This window comes from Erpetoichthys calabaricus, chromosome 6, assembly GCF_900747795.2.
Source record: "Erpetoichthys calabaricus chromosome 6, fErpCal1.3, whole genome shotgun sequence".
Lineage (NCBI taxonomy): Eukaryota > Metazoa > Chordata > Cladistia > Polypteriformes > Polypteridae > Erpetoichthys > Erpetoichthys calabaricus.
Window position 1 is genome coordinate 69,946,639 of NC_041399.2, and position 24,934 is coordinate 69,971,572.

At 36.6% G+C, this 24,934-nt stretch overlaps 2 protein-coding genes across 2 annotated transcripts in view; both read left to right on the plus strand.

Annotated features, from left to right (window-relative positions):
• Window positions 1-24,934, plus strand: part of gata6 (GATA binding protein 6) — a 584,947-nt gene that overhangs the window by 467,199 nt on the left and 92,814 nt on the right. The window lies entirely within an intron of this gene.
• rbbp8 (retinoblastoma binding protein 8) overlaps window positions 1-24,934 on the plus strand; it is a 104,681-nt gene that overhangs the window by 41,420 nt on the left and 38,327 nt on the right. The window contains exons 5-7 of the mRNA XM_028803668.2: window positions 4,779-4,891; window positions 22,736-22,811; window positions 23,038-23,216. Of these exons, the coding sequence (XP_028659501.1) occupies window positions 4,779-4,891; window positions 22,736-22,811; window positions 23,038-23,216 (368 nt within the window). The remainder of the gene's footprint in view (window positions 1-4,778; window positions 4,892-22,735; window positions 22,812-23,037; window positions 23,217-24,934) is intronic.

The following is a 24,934-nucleotide window of genomic DNA, read 5'->3' on the forward strand; positions in this document are numbered from 1 at the left end:
ATACAGCGAGGTCCTTGAAGAAACCTTGCTCAAGAGTGCACACAACCTTGTGCTGGTGTGACGGTTCACCTTCCAGCATAAAAATGATACGAAGCATTCAGGCAAGGTAACACATAGGGTGCATTGGGACAAGTCTCTGACAGTCTTTGAGTGACCCATACAAAGCCCAGACTTAAACTCAAGAGAACATGTGTGAAGAGACCGGAGGATATCAATTTACAGGTTCTTCCCATCCAGTCTAACACAGCTGACAGGGTCTCTAGGAAGACAGAAAAATACTGCCCAAATTCTGGTGTGAAATGCATGTAGGGACTTGCCCAAGAATACCCAAAGCTATAATTGCAGCCAAAGGAGCTTCTACAAAGTACTGAATTAAGGGGTCCAAAAACTTATGTGAATGAGAGACTTCAGATTTTAATCTGTAATAAATTTGTAAACCTTTCTGAAAATATGCTTTCATTTTGTTGTTATGGGTTATTGTGTATAGATTGATCAGCAACCCACCATTCTGATCTGTGCATCACCACCACTTTATCATCTAGTCTACAGAGAGTTCCTTGGACTTCATGGCTTGGTGTTTGCCATGACATATAGTGTGAATTGTGGAACCTTATACAGTCTTTCCAAACTCTGTCCAGTCAGTTCAGTTTACCACAAGTGGACTTCATTCAAGTTCTAGACATATCTCAAGGATAATTAAAGCAAACTTGAAACACCAGACCACAATTTGGAGTATGAGATCAAAGGGTCTGAATATTTCTGTAAATCATAGTTTTTATTTTTTGATTGTTTAATAAATTTGCAAACCATTCTGAAAACATGTTTTTACATTGTTATTATGGATAATTTACTGAGTGTAAATAAATAAATAAATGGGCAGTAATTGCAAATGCATGCATTTAAAATTAAATCTACAACACAATGAAGTGTTAAGAAAGTGAAAAGGTCTTGTGAAATAAGGTGCTATATAGGCGCCCGACCCGGCACAGATTCACACTGAGGCATGTGTAAAAGCACAAAGACTTAATTTTTATTCACCTGTGGGGCACGTCTTCACCGTGAACCCCACAGGCAATACACACCCCCAGAGCACTTCAAATAAAGCACAACTAGTCACCACAAATATGCCCTTCTGGCACCAGCACTCCTCCCAGGCAACCTCTTCCTCCCGATTCTGGCCCTGAGTAGTGGCTGCAGGCTCTTTTTGTAGCCCTCCCGGAAGTGCTCCAGGTGATAATTGGCCTAATTAGGCTGTACTTCAGAGTGTGGCTGCTTTCCAGCCCACAGAGGCTGGTTAAGCCATGCAGCTCTTCCGGGTGGTGGCCACGGAGCCCAACAGGTTTTAGTCCTGAAGTCCCACCTCTATGGCCCTGATGTAACCCAGGAGGGCTGCCGCCAAGCGTTCCGGGAGACATAGAGGGCATCCCATGGCTGCTCCCCTGGATTCAGTGCTGAAGGGGCGTCTCGGCCGGGCTTTGGACCCGGCCACCCTTCACAGTCTGAATACTTTTGAATCCACTGTAAGTGCAATCTTAATTTTATGTATGAGGTGAGACACACAAATAACCAGACTGGGCTTGGGGCTTCCCTGGAAAACCGTCTGGAGGTCGGCCGGACACGAATCATAGAAGTATATCCCCTCCTACACGCCCTCTCAAACCACCGCCCGGCTAAGTATGTAATAGCCCAGTCATCATTTGCACAACAATCACTACACGAGTTGCTGTGATAATGTCGGAAAAAAAAATCGAACAGTGAATCAACATCAAATTTCTCACAAATTTTCTCTTTTTCCATAAAGCATTTTTTTAATGACAAAAACATTCCTGTCCTCAATCATCCTCCCTATTCGCCCAGTTTAGCTCCCTGTGATTTTTACTTGTTCCTGAACATCAAAAGTGACCTGAAGGGAACAAATTTTTCTTCAATGGATGAAGTAAAGATAAAAACGGCAAGCCTGTTGAAGAGCCTCAAGCAAGAAGACTTCCTGTACTGTTTCAATCAATGGAAGATACATTTGGAGCGGTGTAGAGATCAGGAGGGGGAGTATATAGAAGGTGACAATTTATAGAATGATGTAATTCTTTTTTTTTTTTTTTTTTTTTTTTTTTAATACCAATTCGGTTATTTTTGTGTCTCACCTCGTATGTACATGGCTTCTGCATTTTCAGTGTGTGTATGTGTATATACTATATATTTTTATATACAGTATATATTTTATATACAGTATGTCTGTGTGTGTATGTATGTGTGTGTATATATATATATATAATACCAATTCGGTTATTTTTGTGTCTCACCTCGTATGTACATGGCTTCTGCATTTTCAGTGTGTGTATGTGTATATACTATATATTTTTATATACAGTATATATTTTATATACAGTATGTCTGTGTGTGTATGTATGTGTGTGTATATATATATATATATATATATATATATATATATATATATATATATATATATGTGTGTGTGTATTATATATTTACATATTTATATGCACACACAGACTGTGTAAGATTTTAGTAATCAGATAAGTACCAGTGATAAATTCTATGTCAACAATAACTTGTAGAAAAAAAAAATCACTTTTACTTTACTCATTTTTCATGTTTTCCATTGTTGTGATAAATGAGCTGTTGGTGTTAGATATTGCCATACTTCTCTCAGTGAATAATTTTGGAAGTGTAATGGGGCAAAAAAGTGGTCATCTTTAATTCAACACGTGTTATTGTCAAATACATGAAAGTGTTTCACAGTTAATTTTTTCAGCTTAAATTTATTCCATTTCTGATAACTTGTATATAGTGCTTATAGGTAAAGGGTTGAAAATAACACAACAAAAAAAATAACTGATAAATTCTGGAGGTAGTAAATTAATTCACAGTTATATCATAACAAATATATATAGAGAGAAGTTATGCAGCATGTGGCAAATAATTAAAGGGGAATAGTATGTTTTGGGGGACATATCCCCTTTTTAAAGCATCGGATTGTAATTGGATGACAAAATACCTTAACAAGCTATCTAACAAAACAAAAGTAGAATTAACAAAATTTAACAATTTTAAAGGTATATTATTAATAAGGGTATATTGTTTTGTTTAGTAATTGGACATGTGTTTATAAATATTAAATTACAACCTTGTGGAAGTAAAATATTTATTTAACCCTTCCATTAAAGGAACACTGATAATGTTAAGGTGATATAATCCAACATCAATTTCCCATGTATATTTGCAGATACAAGGAGATTGGAAAAAGCAAACCAATCACTGCTAAAGTGTGCCAGAATTGAATGGAAAAAATCTTGTAATTACATGTGAAACCGTAGGCCAAGGTTTATCCACCAAGAATGAAAACACTGTGCTTTTTAAAATTCAGATCTTTAATGAGTCAGACAGACTCGCATTGAAACATGGAAAATTCATGTAATGTCTGTCAATGAAAATAAAGAATTAGTTTATATGATTAAGGGAAAAGGACATTTACCTACATAACACTCACATACACCACCGAGAGACAGAAGTATAACAATTATTCTCAGTATTACTGGGATAGCCTGAAGTTCTCTGAATCCTGTATTGAGCAAAGTGGTTACAGATACAGTAATGCATATATGAATTAGGGATGGGAATTTTGCCATTCAATTCCATTTTGATTCTTGGTCTTGGTTCAGTTCAAAATCGATGCTTATTTCAGTACAAACAGTAGATTATGGGGATCCATTTTGGGGCTGGTAGTACTTTGTGTGGTAAGCGATGGCCAAACCTGTACTTAGACCACTGCAATATGAAACATACAGTATTTGGTAGTTAGCTGGTCTTGATGATGATCAATGACTGTCTAACTAATACACTGACAAATAAAGCAGAAAATAGTGTTTTTTTGTTATTAGTATTTTATTTGAAGAAGGTAAGCAACTGCAATTGTATGAATTATGTTGCTGAACATTTTCTGCAACAATATAATATAAATAATGCCATCCTGAGACAAATAATAACATTTCATTGTAAAAAATAATAACAGTCTTACTGGTAAAACATGTAGAAGCTTTTGGTATATCTTGACAACATCCAAAATATGTTAAGTAAAATATTTTTCTTGCCAAGATAAAGCTGGCAGAAGTACTTATTATTTCTAATGCACAAAAAAGTACACATTTATAGAACCAAAAACATAAATTTAGAGCATATGAAGCTATATATACTGTAGCTGCAAAAGCTGTACGAGTGGTTAATGCTGTGTACTTTATTAACATGTCTGGATTATTTTTTTGTTATTTTACATGTTCTGGAGTAAGAGTGCACTGCTTAGCTATTACTATTTGCCTAGCTGTGAAGAAAACCACCTCTGCCACAATGTTAGTATCCCAGATGTATACACATGCTTACCTTTAGTGAAGGAGAAGTTGCTTAATTTAAATGGTCTTCCATGCCATCATAGTTAGGAGTGGCAGAATATGTAGTTATGTTACCCATGAGAACACAGTTTACAGTACTCACACTTGTGTCCAATTTGTGATAACTGTGCATTTTCCAGAACACTTTGTTTGTGTGTGTGTGTGTATGTGCACAAGCAACCACTTTGTCAAAAACTTTTTATTTGGAGATGCAGAAATTAAAACTAATAATTTAAAAAACATTTGAAATTTTGAATTGATTTTGAATCTTAAATGATAAGAATCTAGATTCTCATGTACTGTAATTGATTTTCTTTTCTTCCCACTGGCCTAAACTACAGACTGTTGTTAATTTGTTTTTCTCTTTTCTCATAGACTCAGAGCAGGTTTATGTGACAGATGTGCTGTAACTGAAGAACACATGAGGAAAAAACAAGTAGAATTCGAAAATATACGTCAGCAGAATCTGAGACTTATAACTGAACTAAGTAAGTTGCAGTTGGTTGTGATTTCTCACCACCTCTTTTATTTTCACTCACTTTAAAGTTGTATATTTTAAGAGCAAACTATTTATTGTAAGCTGCGAACCCAGAGGTTCCTGTTAAACATTGCATTGTTAACAAGGAAATGTAAATATTTCTTTTATGATTTTACAGAAAAGATACTGGTACAGTTATTTAAAAAACACCAATTGCACTGGTCTATAAAAACTTTTTTTCCACTCCCATCAAAAATTGAGGTGTTCCTTATGGATTTGCCAACTGAATTTAGTCCATTGCAGGAGAGAAGCGCCTCGACTAGTTTCTTGTAGTTTTCTGCCTTTGTGTTCCCAAGAAAATTTTGGCACACTTTTTTTTTTCTTACAATAAAGGAAGTGTGTATATTCTTTAGAGCTTGCTTGCCTGTTACCTTCTCATGACCATGAATGGATCAACCTGACCGTACATATTTTTGTAAAAAGGATTTTAAACACAACTTTCTTGGAACAATAAATGTCATCTTTCTAATCTTCTAAATATAAATTCCTGTTTATTTTGAATAAATAAGAAATATATGATGTGTAGGAAATACATGATTTTGGGTTGTTTCCACTTCCTTTTATCAGCTTAAACTATACTTCAACTAATATTTTCTGCATGAAAAATACTTATGCCGTAAAACAAATGTAAGTCATATTTTAAAAAATCAAACTTTTTTTTTCTCAAAACATTTTTCACTGAATCTGTTATCTTGTGGAAATGGTGTGTGGTAGAGGAATTCAAATTTCAGAGATAGATTTAGCACAACTTAATCTTTAAAGTACTCTGATTTTTATTAGCAGGAGGATTTTGGTACAGGCCAGTATTATGTATGCAACAAATGAAATATAAAAAAAATATAGGTAAAAAATATAGGTAAAGGGTTGAAAATAACACATGAAGAAAAATAACTGATAAATTCTGGAGGTAGTAAATTAATTCACAGTTATATCATAACAAATATATATAGAGAGAAGTTATGCAGCATGTGGCAAATCATTAATAGGGAATAGTATGTTTTGGGGGACATACCCCCTTTTTAAAGCATCGGATTGTAATTGGATGACAAAAAACCTTAACAAGCTATCTAACAAAACAAAAGTGGAATTAACAAAATTTAACAATTTTAAAGGTATATTATTAATAAGGGTATATTATTTTGTTTAGTAATTAGACATGTGTTTATAAATATTAAATTACAACCTTGTGGAGGGAAAATATTTATTTAACCCACCCATTAAAGGAACACTGATAATGTTAAGGTGATATAATCCAACATCAAATTCCCATGTATATTTGCAGATACAAGGAGATTGGAAAAAGCAAACCAATCACTGCTAAAGTGTGCCAGAATTGAATGGAAAAAATCTTGTAATTACATGTGAAACCGTAGGCCAAGGTTTATCCACCAAGAATGAAAACACTGTGCTTTTTAAAATTCAGATCTTTAATGAGTCAGACAGACTCGCATTGAAACATGGAAAATTCATGTAATGTCTGTCAATGAAAATAAAGAATTAGTTTATATGATTAAGGGAAAAGGACATTTACCTACATAACACTCACATACACCACCAAGAGACAGAAGTATAACAAAAAATCTGAGGTGAATGTTTAATGGTTGGGGTATTTACAGGAAGCAACTCAGGTCACAGATTATTCATCCCATTGGAGGTTACAAAGAATTTAAAAATCCAAAAAGCTGTCTGATGTTACAATTGGATAATAAAATCTTCTCCTTAGGGGTGTGGAAATACAATTTCTAATACTGTATATATTAAGTCTGTTAATTTTGTGATGTGCCTTCATGAAATGTAACATTACTGTATGTTGAGTATTGTAGAAACCAAAGTTCATGTTATGTACTATAATACAGTCCCTGACTTTAGTAAAGGTTTTTCTTACATAAATGTGGGTACGGAAGAAAAAAAGGTAAACAACATCTTTAGAGTTACAATCCAGTATATGTTTCATAGTGATGGTTACAGTTTGGGTGATAGAGATGTTGCCTTTATGGACAACACTATATTGTAAATAAGGGAAATGTCCCCCTTTCAGAAACATGGGTCTGTAAGGTTCTGTTAGTGTGGAATTTTCACCACAATATCTCTGAATTTCTGATTACATGAGTTGAGACAGGTTAAGACTTAAAATGTACCAGTGTTCAAGTATAAACTCCCCAATAGCATCTGTAATTTTTCTGTGTCATTATTTCTGTTAAAAGAGTCAAGCAAAATATCTCTGTTTATATAAATAACATGTTCATTAGCTGTACTTACATATTGTTTAAAATAGCCTCTCTCCTAAAAAGTTTTGTTTCATTTCCTGTTAATAAACTGAAACTTGCTTGTGGCTATCTGTTTTAAACATTAAAAACATGAGGCAGGTAGATTATCCAAGGGACCAAGGATGGCACCTGGAGAAATGTATAAACTGAAATAATAAAAAATGTAATGTAAAAACTGAAAGAAAGAAACTGTGATAAAATGAAAAATTAAGTATGCCATCTTGTTTATATACCAAGAGGTCTAAAAATATTTATTTTTAATTGAAATAAAGAGTAAAAAAATAGGTAAGGGTCACAAGCATTTAAAATGGATAGAATTCCCTTAAATAACTTCTTCCCCCTTTTCAAAGTAAGAATATATTATCAGTGTCTCTAAAGCATTTGACTAATTGCTGTTGACCTTGCCACACAAGTTCATCACACAGTTTGTTACAAAGAGTTTTGCCATATCAGAGCTAGAAGACACCTCATAGCAACACATTTTGCTACCAAAGACAATAATTTCAACTTAGTGCAGTTTGAGTTAATTAATAAGATTTAATTTGTATACTGTGTGATTTATAACTTTATAAACTGTGTTGAGTCTTTCATGTAAGAGGGAGCTCAATGTGTTAAAAATATAGAAATTTAGAAATGTATGCATTGAGTTACAGGTTCAATACTGAGGCAATGGTGGATATAGTAGGTCAACAAGATTATATAATTCTTTATGGGTCTTTAATAGAAGCTTAATAGATTTCTGAGTGCAACATACCTGTTGTAGTGTCTCTGTTTTTTGTTTTTTTTTTTTTGTATTAAGGTGAAAATGTCCCCAGATAAATGATCAGAAATCTTATTGTAATCATTAATAAGCTTATGATCTACATTGTCAGTGTCTTGGAAGGAGAGAATTCCTTCAAGTGTTTTAATATCTTTATGTGTATTCTGTTTCACTTTAGATGATTTAATTATTAATAACATTAGATATGACAAACATTTATTACAATTGCAGCCATTTTGAAACATGGTAGTTACTTTTGTAAACTTGGTCTCTTTTGAAATGTATTGCTTTTAGCAAAACTCAGTGAGGAATTTTGTATGTAAAGCTGAACTAGTTTTATATTTAGAGTACCAACCATTTTTGTGAAAATGAATTTCTGTCAGATGTTGAACCTTCCAGTGCTTTAAGGTTTTACACTAATGTTCCTTGATTTGTTCCTTACCATAATTAAAAGCATCATCCGAAACATGTGAGCAATCAAGCTGGTGGAAAAAGAACCAGACTGAATTGCAATGATCAGGGAGCTGCTTTAAATCTATTGAAGCAAAACCTGCAAAAAAAAATCAATTATGCTGTGGCACAGGCTGCAATTGTAGAAAATTATACATATTGCATAGAAAATCAAGAAAAACTGCAACTTTGAAGACACAATTAAATGTATACTGCATATTTCCAGTGTATAGATTGAAATAATGCACATAACTTTATATATGTAAGAGAGAAATGATTGGAAATAGAGGGGAATAAGGAAGAATTACAATAATAATGACTGGAGATAGCTGACATGCCCACAATTATAAAAAAATATATATCAAGAAACTAGTGAAACACACAGACCACCGATCACATGCTTTTTCCTCTAGCTTTATGATTCTTGCTTTCTGTATCCAACACTTGGATATGAGGTTGCCGCTACCTCATATTTTTTTTAATTTTCAAAGTGTATCAGGTCATAACCTTTCAATCAAGACAAAAACCAAGATCAAGACTCAATGGGCATTCCTTATCATGTATAAGCCACATATTTTTTTTTGCTACTCTCTGGTGCTACTGTAAGGAAATGCTTGGCAACCCTTGCAGTATATTCAATGTGTTTTTTTATCAACTCACATTTCTGTTTTGACTCAGTGTATACTCCATGATTAGTAGATTTCTGGTTGACTCATTTAATAGTTATGGGTTGATGTAATTGTGTTAGTGGTATTCCATGTAGGTGTTTGTAGTAACCAGTCATACAGTGGTCCATTTTGTGAACAAGAATATTTATACAGTTGGCACATAGAGGCAGAAGAGAGAGAGAAGAGATTAAAAACTCAGTGAGTAGAATTTCAAACATATTAAACTGTTAGTAATATTACAGTATGTCACGTTTCAGAGGCAGCTTGGAATAACTGTTTAATACCAGGACCCCCTATTTTCTGATACTATTCTAATATATATAGTTTTATATATATATATATATATATATATATATATATATATATATATAATATAGCATTTTGTTCATTTGCAGAAGAAATGGCACAGACTGGTAACTGTACTTTCAGTGTGGGACCGATCAACCAAAAAGGAAGACCAGGAGAAGAATCTAAAGTCATTAGCATTGCTATCATGAATTGACTGGGGCTCTAAAAACAATGTATACATTGTTTTGCTGGGGCTGTATAAATAATGTATACATTGTTGTTGTTAATACCCATGAATCCAATGGTCGCATTTTTTTTTGTTTGTTTCAATGCATTTTTACTTGTGTTAGTAATTATTTGTCCTCTCCATTGCCACCATCTTGTTTTTTGTATATGTCTGCTATCTTGGAGATTATTTTTGGTTGTTATACAATTTCCGCTGGAGGTGTGCAGAGCATGACATAAATAGTGGGCTATTCAATGGGGCAACCTTATGAAAATGAGCAAGCCTTCCTTGAATAAGCATCAGTTTCTTGTTAACTCAGAATGAGCTTTGGCAATCCATGGCAATACAAACATTTGTGATATTTGAGCAGCCCTGAAGACTGATCATCAATAATATCTGTCACAGTTCAAAATGTGCAGAGAAGGGTGCACTTGCTGTATTTAATTTTCATAACATAGAAGAACATGTAGCAGAGAAAGTAGTGGTGTTTTCAGCTGCTGAATAAGACATAATACTTGATCTATAGTAGCACAAAAAGCAAATGCATCTGTTATTAAGAAGGTGAGAGAGGCCACACATCAATCTATAGTAGACTGATGCCTATGTACTCTATGTTACGGTTCTTATTTTGTACATGGCATAATTGAGAATTAATGGCATTATCAAAATTAAAAAATTCCTGTTAATTGTCCAGTTTGATTGTAAATATACTAGTTTCTGAACATCATACTTTAAACACTTAAAGCAAGTATTCAGTAGCAATATGAATTACATCTGGCAGCTACTGAAAATTATATACAAGAACATGCTTAGGAATTACTAGAATATACTGTACATTTATATCCAAGTATATATTCTGCATTTAGCAATGAAAAAGAAAGCTGCAGCTTCTCCCCACTGTCACTCCTGCTGAAGGAGTTTTCCCTTGTCAGAATGTCTAATTGCATACGTCAGTGTCAATTAAAATGAATGACCTATGCATTTAATGCTGTGAATGATTTGTTATTTACATAGTCAGTTTCTAATGAGCTTGGAAGTGCCATTATTTGCTCAGGGAGTGCAAGTGCAGTCTATAGCGCCTATGACATTTGGGAAGCCTAAATAACAACAACTTGTGTCACTGATATAACTTTGGATAAATACATTTTACATAGACTCACTTGCCAAAAAAATTTCAAATTGATGCAATGGTTAGCACATTGGATAGGCATTTGCTGTGTTGAGATGATTGCAATATATGGCTTCAACTACGTGCATATAAAGTTATTTTTTGTAAATCTATAGTCAGGAAATGACAAGGAATTTGTGTTGTCTTTTAATTATTTGTTATGGACAAAACAAGCTCCCTCATTTGTCCTACAGGGTTGTTGGAAAAAAAACATAACTTTTTATACATCGAATATAATGACAAACTTCTTTGTGAAAATCACCTTTACATGTAGCACACTATATTTGCCATTTTTAATAGTGTTTCTATTTTATTGGCAGATCCTCAATTATAAAGTTTGTATTCTTAACATCACACTAGTGAAAATACCAATTTTGGCTGTTATAAAAATAATCGGGTCAGGTGTGATTAATTATTGAGGTCTGTAATTGAATCTTTTTAACATGTTACTCTATTATTTTACAGTATGCAGTGGATATAAAAAGTCTACATACCCCTACCAAAATCAGACATTTTTAATAAAAATATGAAACTAAAATAAATCATGTCAGAACATATCCAACCTTTATTGGAAATTTACAATCTAAACAAAGAAGGCAAAAGCAAATCAGAAACTGTTGAGTCAAAGGAGAAAATAAATTACAAAAACCTGGTTGCATTAGTGCGCACAACATTTAATAATCAAACCATCTATCCATCCATTTTCCAACCCATTGAATCCGAACACAGGGTCACGGGGGTCTGCCGGAGCCAATCCCAGCCAACACAGGGCACAAGGCAGGAACCAATCCTGGGCAGGGTGCCAACCCACCGCAGGACACACACAAACACACCCACACACCAAGCACACACTAGGGCCAATTTAGAATCGCCAATCCACCTAACCTGCATGTCTTTGGACTGTGGGAGGAAACCGGAGTGTCCGGAGGAAACCCACGCAGACACGGGGAGATAATAATCAAAACTTTATTTTTAAATATTGTATGATGGACACAGGTTGCTGGTCATGTGTTGCATCACTTGTATCTCATTTTACTTTGACTGTTAATTAAAAGAAAAAAGGAGCAAATAAGCGGTCTGAGTCTAAAAATCCAAGTCGGTTAAAGTAAAGGCAAGAGAAGTTAATCAGCAGAAAAAAAAATTGATCGATAATTAAGAAAGTGGTTGGAACAAATCATTCGGCCATTGTTGCCCTTTATGGAAGTGAGTTTTTACTAAGAATGATAAAATGAAAAAATATGTTGATGGTAAGAGAAGGGGAATTATTCAATTGCTGCAAACAGATAAGCAAGGTGCAGGTGGTAAATACCTACAATACCCATGTACCCAATTGATTACCCCGATACTGCACCCTTTTATCATTACATAAAACTGGAAAAACAAAATTGCTTATGGAAGTTGTGAAATGGCTTGTGCCTGTCACCTTGTGTATCACCTATGGATTTGGCCTGTAAAGCATCTTTTGCATCTCATTTGAAATTGCCTATAGATCACAGCCACCCAACCATCCCCTTTCCCAAGCAAAATCTGTACTTTAGCCCATGAAACTTCTGCTCTAACAGCAACATACAGTATATTTGCCTGTGAAAGAGGTTTGGCGACCATCTGTAGTGGTTGTGCATTCTGCTAGCCAGCATGGATTAAAGACTATAAGACAGCTTGTATTGGTGCAAGTCATATTGTCTTTTTTTACTTAAGGATTTTTTGGCAGAGGACCTGAGCCCATACAAATTAAATGTCATGGAGCACCTGTGCCCATTATCATGGCTGGCTGTGTCATGAGTGCCACCCCTTTACTAGTTGCAAAATTTGTTTCTGCCATTAATTGGTGGCAGTGAGCCAGTAGTGGATCAATTGTACGGTGCTGTTGGGTGTTTGCTGATTTCAGCTGGTGTTAGAATTTTCATTGGTACGACTTCTTCTCTTCCCACAAGTCAGTACACATGATTTTTCTAGTTGGCTGTTTGAGAGAGGATGACACAGTGGCTCTTTGGAAGTGGCTTTAGTGTCTCACAAAAAGGAGACTTGGTTTCAATTCCCAGGGGTACTTTGTGTGTGCTCCCCATATTTGCGTGGGTTTCCTCCTGTTACGTGTTAAGGGAGTTGTTGTTAAATTGGTCCTAACGTGTGCTTACACTGCAATGGTCTGGCAACCTGTTCAAATATTGTTCCTGCCTTGCAGTTGATAATTGCTGGGATAAGCTGCAGATGCTGCATGACCCTGTCTTAAATAAGCGGGTCAAAAACATGAATAAATACATTCATTTCAGGAGAAAAGTAATACCATTGTTAATTTGCTGCTCAATCTGCACAAAATAATAATAGTGCATACTACATTGCTCTAAGTATAATATGCCCAGAAAACAGGAGAATAGGCTCCAGAATACATCTGGATCTGATACAAGTAATTCAGAGATGCATATTCCCTCTTGTATAATATACTATGTATCCAGTTTTTGAACAATCTTTATCCATTTCGGAGATCCCAGAAGTGTTTTGACCTGGTTTAATTCTAATTGGTGCTGGAGGACAGTTCATTACAGGAGAAAGGTTTACCTTTAATTTAGGCACTGCATTTATACTAGCAACACATGAGAGACAGGGATGAGTTGTTTAGCATTCATCCACATGTATAAGGAGTAGAATAGCTATGTTGATTTGTGTTTGTTAAGTTATAGTTTGCATTTTAATGCATTTGTGTTTATAATGGCACTGCAGAATGGTAATGTCTTGTATTGTAGTTGGACATGAAATGAGGACTTCACTGTACTCTGTATGTGTGCCAATACTACTACTACAACATTCTTATGGAAGTATACATTAGGGTGAAAAAGCACGTATGATTTTCCCCCTTTTACATTTGGGAAGAATTAAACAATACTGTGAACTATATTTTTGATATAAAGCACAATAAGCAGCATGTCTAATTGACCTAAGTATGTGTGTATGTATGTATGTGTGTGTGTATGTATGTATGTATATATATATATATATATATATATATATATATATATATATATATATATATATATATATATATATATATAAAATATAATATTGTGGCAAGCGACTGGGGGTGGCACCCAGCCGGGATGCCTGGAAGGACTGGAGGAGGGATTACGCCTCCTCCAGACCATGAGGGTGCGACCGCCCTGGTGGCTTTGGGGACAATGGGATCTGAGCTTGGAAGCGCAACCCTATAGGGGCCCATGGTCACCACCAGGGGGTGCCCCAGTGCCTGGAGAGCCCTAGTTCTCAGCACTTCCGCCACACCCAGAAGTGCTGGGGGGAAGACGACCAGGGACACCTGGAGTGCTTCTGGGTGCACAGCCGGTACTTCCGCCACACTGGGGACTGCCGGTGGAAGATTATCGGGATGTACCTGGGGCACATCCGGGTGATTATAAAAGGGCCGCCTCCCTCCGTTCAGTGGATGGAGTCGAGAGAGGAGAAAGACGAAGTCTTGGAGGAGTGGAGTTTAGGCGGACCTGAGAGGAAGGCATTAGAGAAAGGCCTGGACTTTGAGGGAGTACTGGGTTGTGTGTCACCTTTGTAAATATAAAGTATGTATAATAAATGTGTGTTGGGTGAACCATCGGTGTCCGCCTGTCTGTGTCCGGGCCAGTCTCCACTATATATATATATATATATATATATATATATATATAGCCTCCCCCACCGGGAAACCACAGCTGCATGTCTTTTTTGTGTGTATACATTGTGCATAATTTATAATCTAGTGGGAGGCAGACAGCTAACACTAGCTCAGATTGATAGTTGGAGTGAAAGAAACACTACAATAAGTCTGTTCAGAAAAGGAATGGATGAACATATTAGTATATTTTATTTTATATATATATATATATATATATATATATATATATATATATATATATATTGTCACAGATTGAGGCCCTTTTCGTCCTCTTGAACCCTCTGACTCGACTCTAGACACCAGGTAAAAGTCCAAATATTACTTTTATTTGAACAATACAGTGCACAAAGCACCCTCCACTCCACAATACTCATAAATCAATAAACAAACCTCAATAATCAATCCTCCACACTCCCAGGCACTTCGCCACCCTTCCTCCCAGCTCAGCTCAGTGTCCCAGAGTCCTTTATATAGTCCATGACCCGGAAGTGTTTCTCCCTTCTGTCCATGTGATCATGAACACTTCTGGGTCAGATAAAAAGCTCCTTCTTCAACCCGGAAGCACGTTGTTTCCTCTTGTCATGTGATCATGACGCACCTCAGGGTTATAGGGCAAGTAAGAGTCCAGCAGCCTCCCCACAGCGACTCCTGGTGGTCCCCATGGTATCCAGCAGGGCTGTGCATATAAACTACAAAGTCCATGAGGCCCTGCTGGAATTCGGGGAACGTCCACGCTGTTGGGAGAGCTCCACCTAGAGGCCTGGGGGTGAGGGACGGAATATTTAGCCGGCCACACACCACAGTACCCTCCCTTTAGCGAAGCCAACTGGGGCAGAGCGTCCAGTTCCCCGAGGGACATCCTCCTCCAGGACGACACGGCCTCCAGGCCGTGGCTCTGTTGTCTAGATCCCCCAGAGAACCTAGGGGGAATGGTGTATCGGTTATTTCTCCGCTCCCCTGTACCCTGAGGACAACTTCGCCAAACGTGGCCCGGTCGATGACAGTTATAAGAGAGTCGGCGTCCTCCCGGCTGTCTTGCTCCACGAGACCGGAAACACCTCGGGAATTCTGTCAGTTCTGTCTCTGCCTTTTTCTCCACCGAGGGAGGTTCCATAGCTGCCTTTGCGTTTTCTACGCCCTTTACTACTTTATCGGGAGACCCCCGTTTGTCTTTTGGGATCTCCTTTTTACTTTGGGGCTTGTGCACAGCTTGGGGCTCTCTATTGAAAGAAGAGAGCCCCTTTGCTGTTTGCACGCCCGTTGACCTTCTTTTAGTCGGAGGCGGCGTCTTTAGCACCACATTGCCCCGAGAGACAGTACCTTCCAACTGCTCCGGGTTGATTGGCGCTTCCCCCGCCCCTTCAGTTTCCAATGACAACTCCTTTATCACTTTATCAGGAGACTCCCGTTTCTCTTTTAGGATCTCCTTTTTAATCTGGGGCTTGTCCGCAGTTTGGATCTCTTTATTAACAAAAAAGAGCCCTTTTACTGTCTGGACGCCCTTTGATTTTACATTAACCCGAGGCGGCGGCATCGTTCCCAGAGACAGCACTTTCTAGCTGCCCTGGTTCGATCGGCACTTCCCCCGCCCCTTCTATCATCATACCACAATCTTTTGTAGGGCACGCAGTGCTTTGGCACCCGGTACTTGTTAAACACGAGCCCGAATCACACTGGGTCCCTATATTATTATATACGGTACCGTCTTTACTAACCTGTACCGCCAGATTATATAAGATGGGACACTCACGCCCTAGCTGCCGTAGGTATTCGTCTACCTTCTTTACCGGCGCTTCGGCCGTTGCTCCCAGATCTCCGATGATCTTCTTTATTGCCTGTAGTATCTGCAAAATGCCTCGTACGGGCTCGATTAATTTCTCGAGTTCCTGCACGTCTATAAAGTTTTTTATTTCGGCCGGAGGCAAGTTTACTTCCTTGTTTTCCTTACCTGCCGGCCAGGAGCCAATGAGCACGTCCGCTGTTGGCACGTGCTCTGACGGGCTTCGCGGAGGCTTCTGGGAATTGGAGTCTTTTTCATCTGAGGGCCGGGTTGCTTTCTTCGGCGAACTGCGGTCTGTCTTTATTAATTTGTCGACAGACCGATCAGCCACTTCCCGGCCCTCCTTACCTTTTTGCGGGGTGAGCAGTGCTTCGCTCGCCTCCCCCTTCCCTTTTGGAAAGTCCAAGTCCGTTTTTTCGTCGACGAAGGAGTAAACAGCGGGACGTGGACCTCCTCCTTCCCAGAATGCATCGGGTTGAGTCACATGTCTCTTGCCGGCAGCCGACATGCGGAAGTCCTTCATCTCTCTCACTGGCTCGAATGAGAGCGCACCACCGTCCTCAGGAGCCTTGTCTGCATCCCGCAGAGCCTCCGGATGATCATTCCTGAGGTAGGTGCAAGGTACAAGATGAGTTATTTTTAACTTATCCGCAATTATTTCCCCGGCACATACCTCGTTGCAGTCTTCTTCCGTAGGCTTCTCCTGCTCTGTGTGGTCACTCCTACACTCCTCCCGAGCGTCGGCCATTATGAAAAGAGGTTCTCCGCTGCCGCTCTGCTTACCTCTCTTCTTCCCCATACGGACTTGGTAAATTTGGGGTTTTTGCAATGTTTTTTCTGCGTGTCCGGACGCTGCCTTCTCAGGGTTCTCTGCCCACAGAAAGTTTATAAACAGGTCCTCTGCAAAAGGTGCTAGAGTATCCTGCCGACTACGCCACTGTCGCAGATTGAGGCCCTTTTCGTCCTCTTGAACCCTCTGACTTGACTCCAGACACCAGGTAAAAGTCCAAAAATTACTTTTATTTGAACAATACAGTGCACAAAGCACCCTCCACTCCACAATACTCATAAATCAATAAACAAACCTCAATAATCAATCCTCCACACTCCCAGACACTTCGCCACCCTTCCTCTCAGCTCAGCTCAGTGTACTGGTTTCCCAGAGTCCTTTATATAGTCCATGACCTGGAAGTGTTTCTCCCTTCTGTCCATGTGATCATGAACATTTCTGGGTCAGATAAAAAGCTCCTTCTTCAACCCGGAAGCACGTCGTTTCCTCTTGTCATGTGATCATGACGCACCTCCGGGTTATAGGGCAAGTAAGAGTCCAGCAGCCTCCCCACAGCGACTCCTGGTGGTCCCCATGGTATCCAGCAGGGCTGTGCATATAAACTACAAAGTCCATGAGGCCATGCTGGAATTCGGGGAACTTCCACGCTGTTGGGAGAGCTCCACCTAGCGGCCTGGGGGTGAGAGACGGAATATTTAGCTGGCCACCCACCACAATATATATATAATATATATGTAATGCCATCATTTTTAAAATGTTAATAGTGAACTGCTTATCCCACTTACTTAATTCTTGATGGCATCCTCTAATTAGCCATAACATATTTGGAACCTCTTCCCCACTGCTGCTCCTTAAGTGCCTGCTGTGTCTTATGCCCTTGCTTTCTTATGTGTGAGTATGACGCAACTAATTTATCTAGTAATCTTTACATTTGTTCTTTCCAGTCTACGGAAACTTGATTACATCTGTACTATTACTGGCTATGGTGCTGGATATTTATTTACAGTACTGTCCTGCTGTGTTCTACCATTGCTTGCTCTGCTCCTGCAGTGCACACCTGGCAAAAATTAATACAAGTTCCTTTGCAGCCATCCAGTTTTGTTGCACTTTTACAGGTGTGAAAAGCAAAAAAATAAATTCTAAAGTTAAAAGGCTGTTTTTTTTCCAAAGTTCACAAACCCTTAATTGCAATAAAAACAGGAGAAAACATGGTATTTTTTACACAGATATAACATGCATCTCTCATTTAGGCTTAGCTGAATTGTAGTACATCAGTATTTCCAGAGTTTCTAGCCAATAAACAACTTTTGTTCTGTCCTGGCTTTATACGTGAATGATTTTACAATCCAAAATATAACCTCATTAAAGTTATCTTAAAAACATAATAAAGCAAATGCCACTTGAACAGAACCAGTGACATCAGAAAGATTCAGTGTAACTAAAAACACATCTAAAGGGTTTTGTGAATTTTTTTATTGATTCAGGTAACAATTAAATATATACCACAGATACATACACACGTTGAACTAAGCCAAATTATGTATTGTATATTTTCTTAACCCTTTGAATTAGTGGTAAAGATTTGGACTAGATATCTGAGTATCATTGGTAATCCAGCAACAACTGAAAACTTTTAAACACTCTAAAAAAAAAAAAAAAAAACTAGCATCAGTTGTACATCTATATAAAAATGAAGTAGGCTAATAAGAAAAATGTATACAGGTAATACATTTTCACATTACATTGTTTTAAATTATATCAGATTTTTATGAAAATTAATGAATTTGTTATGAAATTAATATTCAATATTAAAAAGCAACAATCCTTGGTAAAGAATGAGTACATATCTATACTGATTAAAACATTTCAAGCCTTTCATGAGAAAATACATCCATTGATTGTGGTTTACATAATTAAGAAATTATTCCATATCGTGCAGACTTTTTTGAACTCTTGGGAAGTTTCAGGGTTTTGCAACATAACCTTAAATTATAAACTAGAGCACTATATACAAGTCTACTTTAGATACCCCTTTTACTTTTTAATGGCACAATATAACTTGGTCCAGTTAAAAAATTGTTTATCCAACTCTGTGGTAACTGTTACACCAGTGGATTTTCAGATATGATTTGATAAGTAGTCAAATCAGCTTTTCAATGCACATAAATAATTTAGGGCCCAACTTTACACTTCGTGCACAATTATTATGAAAGTCATTATTCTGACCTTATCTTTCTTTCTATGCACATTTTCCAACTCAAATCCATATAAATCTGGATACTTATCGGATATATTCATTTTCAGGTGATATGTAATTGTATAGTGAGGAAGAGTATGACTTAAAGTGATTAACACTGTATATTGAGGTGTGTATAATTATTAGGCAGCTTCATTGGTTTAGGTAAAATGGAACAAACAAGAAATGTATCTGATACTGAAAAGTCAAAAATTGTAAAATCCCTTTCATACAGATGCAATGTTGTGGAAATTGCTAAACTTCTGAGGCATGGCCACTGGAAAATGAAATGTTTGGTTGTGAACATTCAGCAGAGATGCAAAAAATGCGTGGAGAAGAAAAGGTGCAGATTAATTGCAAAAGAATTAGACATGAAAATGCCAGGAACCCATTAGCATCAAATAACACCATGTTTCAGAATTGCAACTTGCCTGAAGTGTCCGTACAAGTTGTCAAGTGCTCGGAGACATGGTTAAGGTAATGAAGGGTAAAACATGAGCACCAATGAATTAGATACACAAGTTGAAGTGTCAACATTGGGCCAAGAAATACCTGAAGTCTGATTTTCAAAGGGTTTTATTGACAGATAAAGATGAGAATGACTCTTCATGGACCATATGGGTGGATGAATCACTAATGGATACAGTGTACCAGTTCAAGTTAGGTGCCAGCAAGGTGGAGGAAAGGTACTGAGGTGGACTGCTACTGTTAAGGATGAGCTGGTTGGACATTTTCAAGTTAAAGATGGTCTGAAAATCAATTCCCAAACCTATAGTTCATTTCTGAAAGTTACTTTCTTTAAGCAGTGATACAGGAAGAAATCTACAGCATTCAAGAAGGTCATGATCTTTATGCACAATGCTCTATTGCATGCATCCAAGTACAGTACTCCATTGCTTAGCAAGCTAGCAAAGGCCTCAAGGATGACTGAATGATGACATGGCCCCATTCCTCACCTGAGAACTTTTGGACCCTTCTCAAACATGTGAATATATGGGAGGCAGCGGTTGCTACTTCCGTCTATGGATGGGAGGCTCATGGAAGTTATTGAAAAGAAGAGAGGCTGTATTGGTCACTGAATGTTTTTCAAAGACAAAACTGCTATTTGTTGGTTGTCATATTCTATTTTATGTTACTTATTTTTTACACTTACTGTAAAACTGGAGAATAAGCAAGTGAGTGAAGAAAAAATGATTGATAATTTAATTATAAATCCAGACACTAATGGTAGCCTAATTACTGTGCACTGCATATTTTCCCTAAGAAAGGGAAAACTCACTTTTCCTTTAAGGATTAATTTTGATGTAAAATAAAATGTTATATTGACTAAGACCATTGTATATAATAATAATAATAATTCATTACATTTAGTTAGCAATAACTTTAAGCCTGTGGAAACCCTTTTCCTAATAATTGTTAAAGCATTGTAATTACATTGCCAGCAGACATAATAACAAGTCTATACATTTCTCAGTGCCAGTTATACAGTATGCAAGATGCTTCAGAGTGTAAAATAAAAAATGTATACCATCCATAACTTTGGCTCAGTTTCAACAAAATTTGCACATATGTCTCACTTTGTCTGGAAGAGACCATATTTTGGAACCCACAATTTTGACCATAGGGTTACATTTGGAGTTTTTTTTTATTTTTTTTTTTTTTTTATTCCAGTATGTTTTAAAGACAGTGCCACCTGGTGGCACAGATAAAGTGAAACACAAGAACAGCCTGAAGCCAGACTAGCAGACAAAAGAACCAGAACTGCTAGCCTCAAAAGCAAGTGAAACACCAGAACTAACTGCAGCCAGACTAGCAGAAAAAAGGTCCTGAGCTTAAAATTACTTTCCTGGGCAATGCCTAATGGTGCTGTTATTTTATATTAAAACAGACCAAAAGTAAAGTTTTGGTCTGTAAATAATTGTAGCTTAATTTAACTAATAAACATATTCATAATTCTGAAATCTGCTACATATTTTTTATTTTGTCAGTTTTCATGGCTAATATAGACTTTTCAAATGTACCCAAGTGAAAACGTGTATTCTCCTACCCATTTACCCTTATCTAAGATGGAAAAATGAAGATGGAAAGTTCATAAAAAAAATCAGACTCTTTTACACTGACATGCAAGCTGAAACACTTTTGAATTACATTAATATTAGAAAGATCCAGTCCGCATAGTTGCTTGAAAACTTCTATTCACATGCTAGCTAATAACAAATAATTATTTATAGTTACAATTAATGATTATACCTAAACAGAACTTTCGTTGCAGTACTGGGCTGCTAGTTTTGCAAAGTACATCCCATTTTGTCTAACCAGACAGCTGCTTATAGATGACACTTGTTCTATCCTTGACATTAGGATGTTTGATATCAACATATTGAAATTGTAATGTAGTAACCGTCTCTTCAACAGCCTGATGTACCTGATGCTGTGTGAAGAGAAATATTACATAATTAGGTACATGAATAAACACTCAGAAAATAATCTGCATGTATACAGTTCCAGTCTTGTATGTCTGATATGTACTGGCATATTTAGCATATAAATAAGAGATATTTACATATTTTTAAATCTGCCAATTTAGTGTTCTTGTGATTCTGATGATGCAGGATTTTCAAAATTGTATTAAATGTATAATTTGCCAGTATTTTAAAACACAAAAAAAGATCTGCTGTTGACTACATTTCTAACCCTAAGTAAACCACATCTGTTCTGGAAGAAGAAGAAGTGAAAAATGTGCTTATTTTCTAAAGAGAGAGAGACTGTTTGCAGCTGTCTCTGGTCTCTTTAATGTATTGTGCTCAGCTCACTTGGTTATCATCTGCTCCTGCTAAATTTTTTATGTGTGACTTATTCTAACTGGCTGCTGTCTACACCTGTTTTATGCATGTTGCCAATTAAATCAGTTCCACTGTGTAATGTCTTGTCCTGGAAAAAGGAAACACATAATCTTGCCACGTAATATGTCTAAGTGTGCAATTATTTAGATTAAGTGATACTTTTAAAAGGGCAAATGTGTTAGTAATTTATTTACGTACTGTATAGTAATATTATATGTAATTTGTTACTTTACCGCTCTGCTTTTTGTACAGTGTTATCTAAGTTCTAGAAGTACACAAAATTCTTCAAGATGTGAATGGAACATTTTGTAATTTTCACAACACTGAAAAATCAACCCTTTGAAATGATTTTACACAATATAATGGAGAAATGAATTGCTAATTTAGCTACTCTTAATACTGTAGATTATAAATGAACAAAACAAGGTGACAGAAAATGTTAGTTTTTCATTTTAAGCCATAATCCAGCTGTTTTTGTGTCCAGTCTATCTCTAGGAGGGTAGATACATTTATAAGAATGCAGAGATATATGTCACATGGTTTAATTACAAAAATCTATTGTTTTCAGTATTTCATTGTGGATTGCTAGAAATAATTGTTAGAAAAAATACAGGTTAAAATTTTAAGTACTGTATATACACATATTTTCTTTTTCTTTTTAAGTGAATGATAGAAATGTCCTCCAAGATGAAAACAAGAAGCTTTGTCAGCAGCTGGAGCAACTTACTAAAAATTCAATGTAAGCAATTCTTTTCTGTTATCCATCCTTTCCTTATCAGATCCACTTAATCTCGTTAAAGGTTGTGTAGCTTATCTGAACATCTTACCCTTGACACAAAGCAGGAACAAAGTACACTTGTGAACATTTAAACTTAACATTTAAAATGTAAACATGAAAGCAGTAGTTATTGCTTTCCTGATTATAAATTATATTTAAATATCCCTTCTGTTAAAAAAAATTACAGGTACAAATTCTGTAATCCTGTGGAGAATACTGACCAAGAAGATGGAGTTATCCCAGATTCACCTATTCATCAGATCTCCTTGTCAATGCCCAACAGAATGAGAAGGAAAAAAGACTGTCGACATGTTCGATATGCTGAGAAAACTCCAAAGGATTCCGATAAAACGTCACCCAGTAACGGTATAGATTTAGAATTTTTTTATCATTAAAATTACTTTTAAGTATGAAATAGGAAGCCTTTAAAAGTGGTGCTCACGGTGTCAAAAAAATGAAAGGTAACTAAATTAGTAATATAATAATACACCAAAAAATAAAATACAGCAGGTGCAGGTCTTACAAATAACTGTAAGATCAGTGAAAGGAATGTACCCATCTTAGCTTGTGCACATCTTAGTGCCAGTGCCTCTGAATGCATTCTATGAAATTAGCAGACATAAATAAGCAAAATAGTAAATTGGTTAAAGAAATATTGCCTGAACTGTGCACAATGGAGGAAGCTTCTTACAATTGAGGTTTTAGTATTTGGAGCATCTCAGAATTTTTACCATTTCTAATCTTTCCACTATTTGTGGAGAGTTTTGCTGTAGTAGCAATTTTCCTGTAATAAAGGAAATCACAAACAATCCCAGCAGTGTGAGAAATTATTAGAGCAAAGAGCAGAAATGTTCCAAATGAAACAACTTTTCTCTTTAAAACATAAGTGTGAGGCAAGAAAATCCCCCCAAAATGATTCAATATATTACTAATAATTTAACTTGTATGATGGTCATTATTGCACTAAAAGTCAGCTTTGGCACTTCTCTAATGTTATGCACTGTACCCCTTCTTCTTCTAATACTGCACATCTGACTGATTGCATAAATGTTCTTATTTGTAAAATGATCTGCTTTGTTGTATGACCAGGTTTATCTGCTGCAAACACTAAAATCAGTACCACCACTAGCACAACTGCCCCAAACTATTAAATGGGTCAGTCTAGCAAGCATTGAAAAATGGAAGATAGCTTGACTCAAAATAGAAATGTGTGGATTAAATATCTTAAAAGTATTACCAGGTTAGCTGAGCTTTCCCACTCAGTGGCCCTGGCACAAAAGGCAAAAACACAAGTGCTGCTAGTGAGTTTGTTAAGGGCAGCAAAAATGTAAAATATATGCTGCTTTCCGACACCAAAAAATTAAGCATTATAATTATGCTTATTGCTAGAGCTAGTTAGTTGTGATGATGATATTTTTATTATTGGGTTAGTTTAGGTAGGTAACACTGTGGCTTAACTGTTCGCTAAAACGTTACATTAGCATGGCTGACAATGATGACCATGGTGAACTTGCTCTTATGGAATATCCTTAAGAGTTAGGAAGCCCTGTATGCTACTGATGTAACAATACTTCCACTATGTAATATTTTTCCTTATTCTTGCATAGAATTATGCCAGAATTTTTCATATTGAAGTGTGCACTTAACATGTTTCACTTAATCTTAACAAAATTATTTTTTTTTAATGGGATAATTATATTCCTTATGTTTTGAAAAAGAAGGACATCAACAATATATATTGTCGAGTTTCTAGTGTTTTCAGCAATTTGTGAGACTAAAGTCACTATTCAATAATCTTATTGGATGCAATTTTATTTTCTTTATTCCATAAAATGCCTCTGATACTTTATAAAATGCCCCTCGATTTCAGTCATTGAGAGCAAAGATTGTCCCATGAATAATTATTTGCTAACCTGGTGCCTACACAATATCCTGAATGTGTTCTTCAGTCTCCTTCTAGTGAGCCCTGGTATGTCTCTCATGGTAGGCAGTGAGTGAGTAGCAAATGTAGATGATGGCCAAGGTGTGTCATTCAGAGTGAAACCCAAAATCCTGCTTGGGAACCTTATTTTGGTAACAAGTAC